This window comes from Myotis daubentonii, chromosome 6 (assembly GCF_963259705.1).
Source record: "Myotis daubentonii chromosome 6, mMyoDau2.1, whole genome shotgun sequence".
NCBI classification, from domain to species: Eukaryota; Metazoa; Chordata; class Mammalia; order Chiroptera; family Vespertilionidae; genus Myotis; species Myotis daubentonii.
This window is the reverse complement of record NC_081845.1, coordinates 94,999,783-95,011,843: the sequence shown is the minus strand read 5'-3', so window position 1 is coordinate 95,011,843 and position 12,061 is coordinate 94,999,783. Positions and strand designations below refer to the sequence as shown.

Genomic DNA, 12,061 nt, shown 5'->3' with positions numbered 1-12,061 from the left:
TGGCTGCAGGGCCGACTGCCAGTCAGGGCACATACAGGAAGCAGCCAATGGGGGCATAAGTGAGTGGACAACAAATCGACGTTTCTCTCTCTCTCTCTCTCTCTCTCCTCCAATCAATCATTTAAAAAAGTGCTTCCATGTCTAAGCAGAGAGAACTGCCTGCACAGTGGCCGGTCCTGGCGGGAGCGAAAGGGTCCCTGGTCGCAGGCACAGGCGTGGCTGTGGGTGTTTAAGTGGGAGCCGCCCAGGGCTGGGCAGGAACGGGGTCCCAGGACAGTCCATGCTGCACCGCGTGTGCCTGTGACTCACAGTCTTGGTGTGCGCACCTGTGACCGTAGCTGCAGGGGGTCCCTGAGCCGGGACCTGGCCGACCCCGGAGAAGGGCAGAGCGGGTCACGTCCCAGTAACTGCCAAGTTCCCTGCTGTTGGCTCTCATCATTTTTGCTGCCCCGTTTTATTTGTGGTCCTTAATGCTTTAGGCAACCTAAGGCTAATGTGCAGTGACGATGAGCATAAGGAACTGCTTGCCACCCATTCCTTCACGTTTATCAAACAGCAGGAAAACACAAAGAAAGTCCATGTATGTCACTCTTCTTAGGTCCTCTGCTTTTGTGACTTTTTGGCAACTTGCCTGACCTGCCTGTGTTGTAAAGTTCCCAGGGAATCCCTTGAGATGCTGGCTGGCTTTGTGTAAAGTCTTATGGAATTTTCACGCACAATCTAGGTATAATGTGAAGAACACGTGTATTAAGCTCATGTCAGTGGAATTAAACTTTGTGAATGAACTTTTCAACCACTTCTCTCCAGCTTTTCATGTCAAGTAGTCTTTTGGTTCTGAAACTTCACTAAAGGATTTTGCACATTTTTGGAATTTCTTCCTTATTCCCTGTTGGCAGGTAATTGGCCTTTTACCAAGTTTAAATACAAAGTTTATCATAACAACAAAATGCTAATAACTTCTCCTGTTCCCACTCTGGTCCCATAGTGCACTGCCCCCTGGCCAGCCCCCTGGGGGAGAAAGGTATTTTTTTAATTTCCCCCTACCCCAGAGGTGGGGGTTTGATCAGAAAAAAGTAGTGTGGTCCATTTAAAATTGTAGTATCAAAAACACACACACAAAATAAAAACCTTAAAAGCCCTAGCCAGTATGGCTCAGCAAATACTAGTATAGCACCAGCCTGCAGACCAAAGGGTTCTGGGTTCCATTCTGGTCAAGGTCATGTACCTTGGTTGCAAGCTCCTCCCTGGCCCAGGCCCAGGCCAGGGCTCCTGCAGGAGGCAACCAATCAATGTGTTTCTCTCACATTGATGTTTCTCTCTCTGTCTTTCCCTCTCTTATCCACTCTCTCTAAAAATCAATGGAAAAATATCCTCAGGGGAGGATTAACAAATAAACAAACAAATAATAAATAAATAAATAAATAAATAAATAAATTAATTAATAAAATCGTAGTACATGGTATTTTCTAACTTCAGAAGCTGAAATGTTCTTGGCGCACCTGACACTGGGTAAAGTTCACCATTGGTTCTGTGCCTCCAGCCACTTTGCTTTCAAGAATTTCTTGATCCTTGCAGCCTGCCTTCAACTTTGGTTCTTTCTTCTTCCTGCTTGTCAAGTCACAGGATCCCCTCTTAGCCCTGCGTCCTGTCACAGCTGTCCTGCCTGGTGGGCCTGCCCTTGGGAAAAAGGCCACAGGATCCCTCTGGCTCCACTGTGTCTAAGGATGCACTGCACCCTCACTGCCCCCCACAACCCCGTCCTATTTCCTGCAGCAAATCCCTGCCTGGGTGGGATTGTGTTCCCTCCCTGGGAGCTCTGCCTACACAGCATGTCTGCCTTTGGCTGCCTTTAAAGCCTTCCTCTCCCTCTCTCCCTTAAACAAGGGGGCTGAGGTTTATCCAAAGCTCACCCTGCAGACCATTTCCTCAGCGCCCCCAAACCACAAACAGAAACACCATGTAGAAGATGTGTGTGTTTTTCTTTTAGAATGTAAGCTCCAATAATCCAATTTAAACATGGGCAAAGGACCTAAATAGACTCTTCTCCGAAGGGGACATAGAGATGCCAAGAGTCATATGAAAAAGTGCTCAAAGTCATTGGTCATTAGAGAGATGCAAATTACAACGACAATGAGGTATCACCTCACTCCTGTCAGAATGGCTACCATCAGCAAATCAACAAATGACAAGTGCTGGTGAGGATGTGGAGAAAAGGGAACCCTAGTTCACTGCTGGTGGGAAGGCCTACTGGTGCAGCCATTTTTTAAAACAGTATGGAGTTGCCTCAAAAAATTAAAAAGGGAACTGCCATTTGACCCAGTGATCCCACTTCAAGGAATAGAGCCTAAGAATCCAGAATCACCAATCAGAAAGAATATATGCACCCCTGTGTTCATAGCAGAACAATTTACAATAGCTAAGATCTGGGAACATCCAAGTGCCCATCAGTAGATGAGTGGATAAAAAGCCATGATACATTCACACCAAGGAATACTATGCAGCAGTAAAAGAGAAGAATCTCTTACCCTATGAGACAGCGTGGAGGGACCTGGAGAGTATCACGCTGAGTGAAATAAGTCAGTCAGAGGAAGACAAGTATCACATGATCTCACTCATATATGGAAACTAATCAACAAAATAAACTGAAGAACGGAGTGGATGTGGACACATGGGAGCATGGAGCAGAGTGTGGAATCTCAGAGGGAAGGCGGGGGATGGAGGGTGGGTGGGGCTAATCAACCAAAGACCTTGAATGCATATATGCAGGACCCGAGGACACACATGTCACAGCTTTGTGGATATTAAAGTGTGGGAACACATGTGCATCACAGATGAAATACAGCCAGAGTCCAGGTGGGCAGCCCCCTCTCTGAGCCAGGGTCCCCTGGCCACACCTTCCCTGGGAAGGAAGGATGAGGGTTCGCCAGGACCCACAGGCCTCCCCTCGCACTCATGTCAGGGTGTCTGTGTGAGGAGAGGAGAGTGAGTGTTCCCCGTGTGAGTGCTCTTGGCCGAAGGGAACCTCCTCTCTCAAGGTCACCCCATTTGCTGGGGCAGCTTGCATGCAGTGACCAGGAAGTGCACAGCGTAAAAGACAGTCGCCCCCGTGGGACCTGGTGCAGGGGCTGTGGATGGAGCCCAGGCAGTGGGGCCGGGACATTCGACAGATGACACAGTTGCTAGGGACCCACGTTTGACTAGGCCAGTGCAGGCCCCCTTCCAATGTGCAGAGGAGTGCATATCTGAATTCCAGAAAAGGCTGAGTTGGCCCCCCCTAGGTATGTATCTGACTGCATGTGTGCGAACATGAATGCATGTTGCACATCCATGTGTGTGCATGGAGGTCTGAGAAGGCTCATGTGTGCTAACACCTGGGATGTGACATGTGGTTATGAGTGTGCATGGATGAGTGTGCATGGAGGCGTGAGTGTGTGCATACAGGCCCCCATGTTCACCAATGAACCTGTGTGAGGGTTCAGACAACTCACGGAGGCAACTCCCCCTGTGCCCTCTCCCTCTCCAGCTCCAGACTCTCCCTGGCCCAGATCCTCTCCTAAGCTGTTAAAACAGCTCCTTCTCCTCACATCTCAGCCTCTGCCAGGAAGCCTTCCTTGGTGAAGCCAACGCAAATTCCAAGTGTTCTGTTTTAAAAATATATATTTTTATTGATTTCAGAGAGAAGGGTGAGGGAGAGATAGAAAGTTCAATGATGAGAGAGAATCACTGATCGGCTGCCTCCTGCACGCCCCACACAGGGGATCAAGCCTGCAACCCAGGCTCCTGCCTTTGCTGGAATCAGACCCCAGACCCTCCAGTCTGCAGGCTGACGCTCTATCCACTGCGCAAACCAGCCAGGGCCCAGCCACTCTCTCCTGTCGTGGTGTGTTCTCACCAGTGACTTACGTGTTTGCTTGACTCTCTGTTTCTTTTGTCCCCATCAGATGGGAGCTTCCTGGGGGTAGGGTTGTCCCAACAGGAGACTGGGAGGTGCCCAAGCCTGGAAACTGCCTCTAGGCCCACAGGGGACTGGACTCCTCCTGACTCTGTCCCCCAGACTGAGCTCCAGAAGCCTGGGAGGGGCGGGAGCCGGGGACCACACTCCCTGCACCAGCCCCTTCCTGGCTCCTGATGACCTGGGGGAGTCACACGGAGCGAGGGGTGGGCCTGGGGTGGGAACCTGGGTCTCCATCCTGACTTGTGTGACTGGGAGGCTCTGGGCTTCTGGGCTCAGGTGCCTCCTCTGCAGGTGAGGGGTTCGGAGGCGGCCCAGGGCCCTTGGCCTGCACAGCTCTGTCGGCGCCCAGTCCCCTAGGTCCTGAGCAGCTCCTTTCTTCCTACTTCCTGCCCTTGAAGCCTGTGAGGCAGATGATCTCACTCCATATTTAATTGAAGAAATGTGGGAAGAGGTGAGCTGAGGTGCTCAGCAGACAGCGAGGGTTGAACACACAGGGACAGGGAGGGATGGAGCTAAGGTTCTGCAGTCAGCACTGGGGACTCCAGGTCCAGGGGGGGCAGGAACCAGCAGGGAGGAGCTGCTGTGGGGTCAGGGGCAGGACCCAGCCAGAGCCCGAGGCGGCTCTCCTTGTGGAGTGAGAGCCCAGCAGGAAACCTCTTCAGGCTGCCAAGGGGCCTGACAGAAGGTTCTCTCCTGCCCCTGTCGCCATGGCCACCTCAGCTCAGGAGTCCTGCAGACAGAGGGCAGTGCTGTTCCCAGGCCCCGCCAGCAGGGGCGCTGCCCTCCCAGGCCTTCTGCTGGGGCTCCCAAGTGAGAAGAAAAGCTCTGAGGCCACAGGAGCCACAGCTGCTTTAGAGCTGCCTCTCACCAGGCAGGAGGAGACCCTGCAGTGTAAGCGGCCAGAGCCACACCCAGGCTCCCCGCTACCTGTCCCCTGGCTCGTCTCCTGCACCTTCTGTTCTAGGGAAACCGAATGCGTCCCTGAGAGAGGATTAGAGAGAGTTACCTGTGGGCTGAAGTCCAGTGTGTCCTGGGAATAGAAGGAAGATGTTACTTAAAATATAGGAAGGTAAGGGTGTCCCCAAACCCAGGGTCCCCGCCCAGGCCACCTGAGCTTTAGCCCTTGCTGCTTTTCATGGTCCCCACAGTGATCAACTCCCATAACCTGAGTTCATTCATTAGAATGAACAACAGCTCACCTCCAAGGTGCACTTACATGGTGTGTCCCTGGCCTGGACCAGGGGAGGGCACAGGGCCCTCAGAGAGTCCAGAGTGTCCTGGGAAGCGAAGGAAGATGCCACTTAAAGTATAGGAAGGTAAGTGTGTCCCCAAACACAGGGTCCCCGCCCAGGCCACCTGAGCTTCTCTAGCAGCACCCCCGCCTGCTGACACCAGAGCAGGGACGAGAGCAGAAGCTGAGAACAGTGGCCCCGAAACCGTCACATCCAGTGTCATTAGTGACCACAGGGCCTGCTCCTCCATGTACCCCACAATCTGCACCCAAATCCCCGTGCGTGTTAACCCCTCTTTAACCCCACAGCCATGACTCCTCATGTCTCCACCCTGAGAACCGGGAGCTGGTTATTTCTGCATTTCCAGGGAACGTGAGACCGTCAGGGAAAGAGAGGCCTCTATGGCGTTGCCATACACAGAGCTCACCCAGCAAAGCCCCAGGTCCCCCACCATCTCGGGGCCTCGGCTGCCAGCCGGGTCCTCACCTTTCTGAGCCCTGAAGTAGATGAGCAGCCCCGCCCCGAGGAAGAGCAGCCCCAGCACGAAGCCCCCGGCTCCACTCAGCACCTTGTTCTGTGCGGATCCAGACTGGGCCCCTGGGAGAAGAAGCTGGTTTCGGTGGGTTTTAGCCCAAAGCAACTTCTCTAATGGAGACCCTGGGATTGAGAGCTTGGGTGGGGGGAGCGGTTCCCTAGAAGAAGCAGAACAATAGCCATTTCCAGGAAAGAGACCGAGGTCACACTGAGCAGGTACAAGGCCCAGGCACTGGCCTCAGGTCCCCTCACTCCCGACCCAAGGCCACAGCTTCGGCCTCTGAGGCTGCAGAGCCCAGGGCTGGTGACCTCCAGGACTTGGCCCGGGTGACAGAGCCGCAGAGGGCAGAGCAGACGGGGCTCTCCCATGGCAGGAAGGTCCCCACGCTGTGGAGGACGCGCCTCTTCCCAGATCACAGTGGGCAGCTCAGCGCAGGCAGAAGCACCGCCCACCCCACAGGGGATGGTGCCCAGGGCCAAGGGCACCATGACAGGATGAGTGTGGGAATTCAAGGCAGGGCAGGCATGGCGGCCTCCCAGGGTTATGGGTGTCCACAGAAGCGATCACAGGGCTGCCCTGTGGCCTGTGCTGAAGGAGAGACAGGAGCAAAGGAAAACGGGGTTTGGGGAGAGGGGACCCTGACCCTCAGGGACAAGCAAAGGCCCCTGTGGGGGGAGGCGTGTGAGGTCAGAAGGCGTCTCACTCCATTCCACGGTGACAGGGCTGGTCCTGCTGGGGTGCCGCACTTGGCAGGTGTAGACCTCCCCACTCCGGGGAACTGTTTCCAGCATCACCAGGATCTGGAAGGTCCAGTCCCCGTTCCGGATCAGGCCCGTGGACACCACCCCAGCCTCCTCTTCCTGGCCGTTGCGCAGCCAGCGGACCTCAATGGGGCCCGGATAGAAGCCGTTCACGGAGCAGACCAGGAGGTTGTGGTGCTGCAGGCGCTGGGTCTTTGCAGGATACACGGTCACTGTGGGCTCAGCTAGGACAGAGAAGGCGGAGGGAGACGTGAGCAAGACAGGCAGGCCTTGGTGGCTTCACTTTGGGCCTCGTCTCCTGTCCCAGGCTCCAGGCCCGGAGGGCCCCCCTCAAACCCGCCTGTGGCCCCACAGGAGGTAATGCCATGGGCCTTGAATCTCTGCCTACAGCCCAGGCCACTGGATTTGAGAGACATTGAGGAAATTTGAGGGATTTTTCATATCTTGAAACAGTTACTAATTGTTTAATCAAAGTGTTTGCAAATCTTTGCAAGGCACAGAGTGTGTGAGTTCCAGTGTGATTTCTGAAGCAGGGCTGTCTGGTCACATCCAGGCTGTGCCTCTTACTGGGTGATCCTGGGAGATCCTCTCTGCTCAGCTCCTCACTTGCAAAGAGGGTGATAATACTAACTCACCGCTTAAGGACATATGAGGACCAATGGGCCTGAAATATGTACAACAGCGGCTGGAACGTAGCCATCACTATATGTCAGTTGATTATCACATATGGAGAGAGAATATAAGGAAAGCATAGGGAGAAACTGGGGAACAGCTTGGGGAGATGGGGACTCTGGGTGTGAAGTCCTGGGAATGTGATCACACCTGAGAACACAGATGGTTCCCCTGGAAGCAGGACAAACAGGGGATTCTGTAGCTCTGGGGGCTGAGTCCTGAGGGAGAGGGAGGAGCAGGGCAGCACTCATTATAACACTCATAGTGACACTCACTGAGCAACCCGCTCCTCCTCAAAAGAACCTGACCAGTTATTGGGATTGTTGACATTTTATAATTGTCTCTCTTTTCAATTTGACATTTGAGCTCAGAGCAGGGTCTGGAACTCATTAATATGTGTGCTTCCTGCCTGAGGCCAGGCCCAATAAATACAGATTAGGAGGATGAGGAGCAGAAGGAGATGGAGGAAGTGGAAGAGGAGCAAGAGGAAGAGGAGCAGGAGAAGAAACCTGGGGGAAACATTTTTACTGCACCCCAAAAGGGTAGATTTAAGATTGATGGTAAGTCATTGCTAGCAACTTCTGAGTGCATTTCTTTTCCTTAAAGAAGTTTAAATTCTTAACATGGAAAGTAATAAAACATAATGAAAACACAAGCCAGGAACTGGAGAAAATGCTGCACCAATGTTAGCAAAGTGTCCCTCTTGCTGCCTAGAGAACCCAGAAAATCACTGAGAAAAAGGCCTGGACCCCAGGGATGACGGACAATAGGCCATTCCTAGCGCAGGAACAGTCATTAGCCAACACGTACGTGAAAACTGTTCAAGAACCTTAGAATTCAAAGAAGGATAAATTAAAAATAAAAAACAAATTTTCAAGTGAGTATTTGGCACTAGTGAAAAAATATTTAACAAAATAGAATGTGAGATAAATTGTCTCAGCTCTAAACAGTTAACATGTAATGACTTAAATGCTGTCAGCCTGTGTAGATGTGACATCAGTGTGTTAAGTAACACAATTACAATGAGATCCTGGCTCCCATCACCCCCTCTGTAAACACAGGGGCACTGAGGGGGGAACAAGACACTGAGACCTGAAAGGAGCTCAGAGAGGCCAGAGGTGCCTCGGAGGCCCCGCCCCTCACACCCAGCCTGACCCTCTGCCCAGGGACAGGCCTGTGCACCCAGCACCCCTATTCCAGGGCTCAGGGTCAGGGGTGGGGGGTGTGGGGGGAAGTTTGGCCAAGACAGACCGACTCCCTCCTCCCACCTCCCCCTCCCTCCCCGCTGCTCCCCAAACCCTCACGCCACTGGACAGGACTGGGAACCCCCAGAAACTTCCTACACAGGACAGGACCACAGGGTCCCCACTCCCGCCCTCAGGCCCCTCAGGGTGCTCCTCACAGCCCTGTGTGCGCACCGCCCCCCCACGCCACCCCTCCCACCCTCTTCTCTCACTTTGCCTCTGCGCCAGGAATCCCGCAGACAACCTGTAGTTGTCTCTGCAGAACCTGTCCACCTGGGCCCGCTCCCGCTGCAGGAGGTCCTCCAGGCTGTTGAAGAACTCAGCGATGGGCCGCCCCAGCTCGGTCACTGCGCGGAACTCCCCCACGTGGCTGTCGAAGCGCAGGTCCTCCTGCCCGTTGTAGATGTGTCTCTCCAGGAACCGCACCTGCTCTGTCCCCTTGGAGAAATGACACTCGGACTTAGGCTGATACAGGAAATGCACTGTGGGGACAGGAAGGACCTGTCATGCTGGTGAGAGAGGATGGCTAAGCTGCCCGATGGGGGGCCCCCAGGTGGTGGGGACACAGGACCCCAGCACTCCCACTGCCCTGTCATTTAGGGCTGGAGGGAGGCTGCAGGGCAGGTAGACCCCTGGAACCCTCAGGCACTGGGGACACACTGGGCTACTGGGCTGCCCCGCAGGGCTCAGGGCTCCAGGCTGGGCGAGGACTTGTGCCATCACCGCCTCCCCCCTACTCATCCCCAGTCTCTCCCTTCCCCACACCCGCCTCCTCCTGTCACCCCCTGGGCAGGGGACCTCCTGCCAGGCCCCAGCTGCCCCAGGACTCAGGCAGGAAACCGGGCATCGCCCTCTGCTCTGCAGCTTAGAATTCACCCAAGTGCCCATCACAGCCCAACCACAGGCGCATCCACACAGGAGGGAGATGACAGGAAAGGGGCGCCTGGAGCAGGGACCACAGGGTCCAAGTTCCATCAGGGGCGGGGCCAGGGCCTCTGAGTGACAGGATGTGGGTGAAGGTTGGTGTATGTGGGGGAGGGGCCACATCTCAGGAGAAGGCAATGCACCTGCGAAGCCTGAGAGAACCCATGTGCCTCCTGGGAAACCAGAGAACCTGCTCTGAGCCCAGACAGTGGGAGGGAGGGGACAGGAGCCTCGGGGAGGTGGGCATTAGCTAAGTTCCATGTAAAAGGTGACTTTCTATCATATTGAAATCGGCTTCTGTGAGTCTAGAACAGAGCCTAGTGTGTAACAGTCGCTCAGATAAATCCCTGTGGTCTAATGAATGAACTCAGGCTATGGGAGTTGATCATTGTGGGGACCTTGGAAAGCAGCAAGGGCTCAAGCTCCCACACACTTTTATTCAGACGACACATTGTGTTCCCTCTGATTCCTGTGAGAAATTCAGAGACTCTTCCTCGTTCCCCTCCTATTAGTTGGAAGAAACATCACAGGTAAAGAAAGAGGGAAAATATCACTACATTTTATCTTGTCCGTGGATCTGTTCCAGGGCTGAGCGTCTGTGTGAACTTTGGGGTCTCAGGAGTGGTGAGGACATAGCTGGGGGAAGAATAGGGGGGACCTGGAAGTAGAGGCAACCAAACACGGCTCATTAAGGGAAACAAGATACGATGAATGGACTGTGGCATCAGGGCCAAGACTCCACGAGGCCAATGAGTTCCCTTGAGTTGATTATTGACTTTCAGCCCCATGGGATATAAGCAACCTCACTCTCTCTCTCTACTCCTGCTCACGGTCTATAATTTGAACAAAAGAAATTGCTAACATTTGACTATTTTTAACTTAAAAACACAGAATTTCATATAGTTTATCTCTACTAAGTGAGTCCCTATTTGTGGGCTCAGGCCAGAGAAGGGGAGATGTAGGAGGAAGTGATGGTACAGGAAGGTTCAACATAGATCCCTCATGAGCACTACCCTGCCAGGCATTCAGGAAACGCCTCTCATCTGTAGGGTCCTTCCCAGTCCTCAGCATCTCTGCTTCCGCTCCCGGGGGCTTTCCACAGGAGGAGGAGAGAGCATAGCCCCCTCTATAGGAGAAGCTCCATTACAGGGACTATGAGCTTTGGGGGCTCATGGAGAAAGGAGAGGAGATGGTGGGGAGGCCCCTGGATACATCTCACATAGTAGGCAGAGGCACCAGCATCACAGATTCTGCTGAGGACAGAACACAGGGTCCTCAAAGAGAGACCCACTAATTCCTATGACTCCCCATAAAATGCCAGAGAAACGTTCCTTTGGGGATAACTCAATACAGTAAATGGAGCACTGGGTGGGAATCAGTCTGAGATCATTATTTCTCAATCCTCTCAAGACCCCGATGGAAGTGGACACAGGCTGGGGAGGTTTACTGGAGGCGAGGTGAGAAGAACAGCTGAGATACATGGAGCCCCTTGCACATCTCATAGTGGCGAGCACCAGCCCCTTTTGTGGTGGAAACAATCGGAATCCATATGGTAAAGGTAGGTGGTCACTGAGGAAAATGCCACCATTTTCTAATGGACATGGCCTGGACACAGTGAAAAAGCTAATCCCTTTCTTCCTCCCCCCACAACAGCTCACCCCCAAGGTGCACTTACGTGGAGTGTCTCTGGCCTGAGCCAGGGGAGGGCTCAGTGCCATCAGCATCACCATCAGAGCGGCCATCCAGGAGCCTCTGGGGAACCGCAGACACACCATGCTGTAGCTCAGAGAGGACAGGGGCAGGGAGCAGGGGGGTCTCACTCAGTGAGGACTGGGACCCTTCTCCACCCACATCCCCCAAAACACCAACTGATGAACTCATTTCTTTGTTCTTTGATTGGGTCATCTCAGTACTGAGAACCATTGAGCATCAGAGATGAACAGCATCATCAGTTGCTGGCCAGAGATTCAGTAGGCAGTTCCTCTTCTGAAATTTAAAATTTCCTGCATTAAAAGCATTGCTTTGATTTAGTTCTTTGAAGGTTTGGTCTGGTTGTGTCAGAAACACTGTGTTGGGCCCTATTGTGAGGCAGCTATGCTCTGGTCAGTGCTGAGCACACAAGTTGGAGCCTTTAGGAGCATTCGCCTCTCTCACTGCAGACAGAGCCGTTTTGCAAATGGATGAGTGAGTGTGCTGGGAGCTGAGGGTGAGGGAGGTGATTGCAAGTTAGGAGGCCTTCTATTTAGTCCTATTTTTAAAAACATTTATTGTTGAAAGTAATATATATATATATATATATATATATATATATATGTATATATATATGTATATATATATATATATATATATATATATATATATATATATATATATATATATATATATATATATATATATTAATAAAAGCCTAGGTGGCACTCCCTCCCTCCACTCATGTCATCACAGGATGGCCCCCCATGTCGTCTCAAGATGGCTGGAAGGGGAGGGCATTTGGGGGCAACCAGGTCGTCAGGGGAGGGCAGTTGGGAGGGACTGGGCCTGCAGGGGGTGGGGGCAGTTAAGGGTGAACAAGTCAGCAGTGGAGGGCAGTTGGGGGTGATCAGGCCAGCAGGGGAGCAGTTAGGGGGCCATCAGGCTGGCAGACAAAAGTGGTTAGAGGCAATCAGGCAGGCAGGCAGGAAGTGTTTAGGAACCAGCAGTCCCAGATTGTGAGATGGTGCAGGCTTGGCTGAGGGACA

General features: G+C 53.0%; 2 protein-coding genes across 4 annotated transcripts in view; both read right to left on the bottom strand.

Annotated features, from left to right (window-relative positions):
* LOC132237449 (DLA class II histocompatibility antigen, DR-1 beta chain-like) overlaps positions 1-12,061 on the bottom strand; it is an 85,850-nt gene that overhangs the window by 23,210 nt on the left and 50,579 nt on the right. The window lies entirely within an intron of this gene.
* Positions 4,394-11,199, bottom strand: LOC132237448 (DLA class II histocompatibility antigen, DR-1 beta chain-like). Of its 3 annotated transcripts, XM_059701953.1 has the most exons (6): positions 10,999-11,198; positions 8,612-8,881; positions 6,426-6,707; positions 5,674-5,784; positions 4,962-4,985; positions 4,394-4,685 (listed from the first exon to the last, which is right to left on the bottom strand). In XM_059701953.1, the coding sequence occupies exons 1-6, from the start codon at positions 11,096-11,098 to the stop codon at positions 4,672-4,674; spliced, it is 801 nt and encodes a 266-aa protein (XP_059557936.1). In that variant the 5' UTR covers positions 11,099-11,198; the 3' UTR covers positions 4,394-4,671. The 3 variants fall into 3 exon arrangements, with proteins under 3 accessions (XP_059557936.1, XP_059557937.1, XP_059557935.1); XM_059701954.1 differs by lacking the exon at positions 4,962-4,985; XM_059701952.1 differs by lacking the exons at positions 4,394-4,685; positions 4,962-4,985 and adding an exon at positions 5,154-5,232 and having other exon boundaries at positions 10,999-11,199.

What these genes read in the sequence shown, in the direction of transcription:
- LOC132237448 (XM_059701952.1), bottom strand. Translation starts at nt 11,098, where the DNA reads ATGGTGTGTCTGCGGTTCCCCAGAGGCTCCTGGATGGCCGCTCTGATG. An exon ending in TCAGGCCAGAGACACTCCAC is followed by an intron (nt 8,882 to 10,998) that starts GTAAGTGCACCT and finishes CTGTCCCCACAG; the next exon opens with TGCATTTCCTGTATCAGCCT. An exon ending in CTACTTCAGGGCTCAGAAAG is followed by an intron (nt 5,233 to 5,673) that starts GTGAGGACCCGG and finishes TTCGCTTCCCAG; the next exon opens with GACACTCTGGACTCTCTGAG.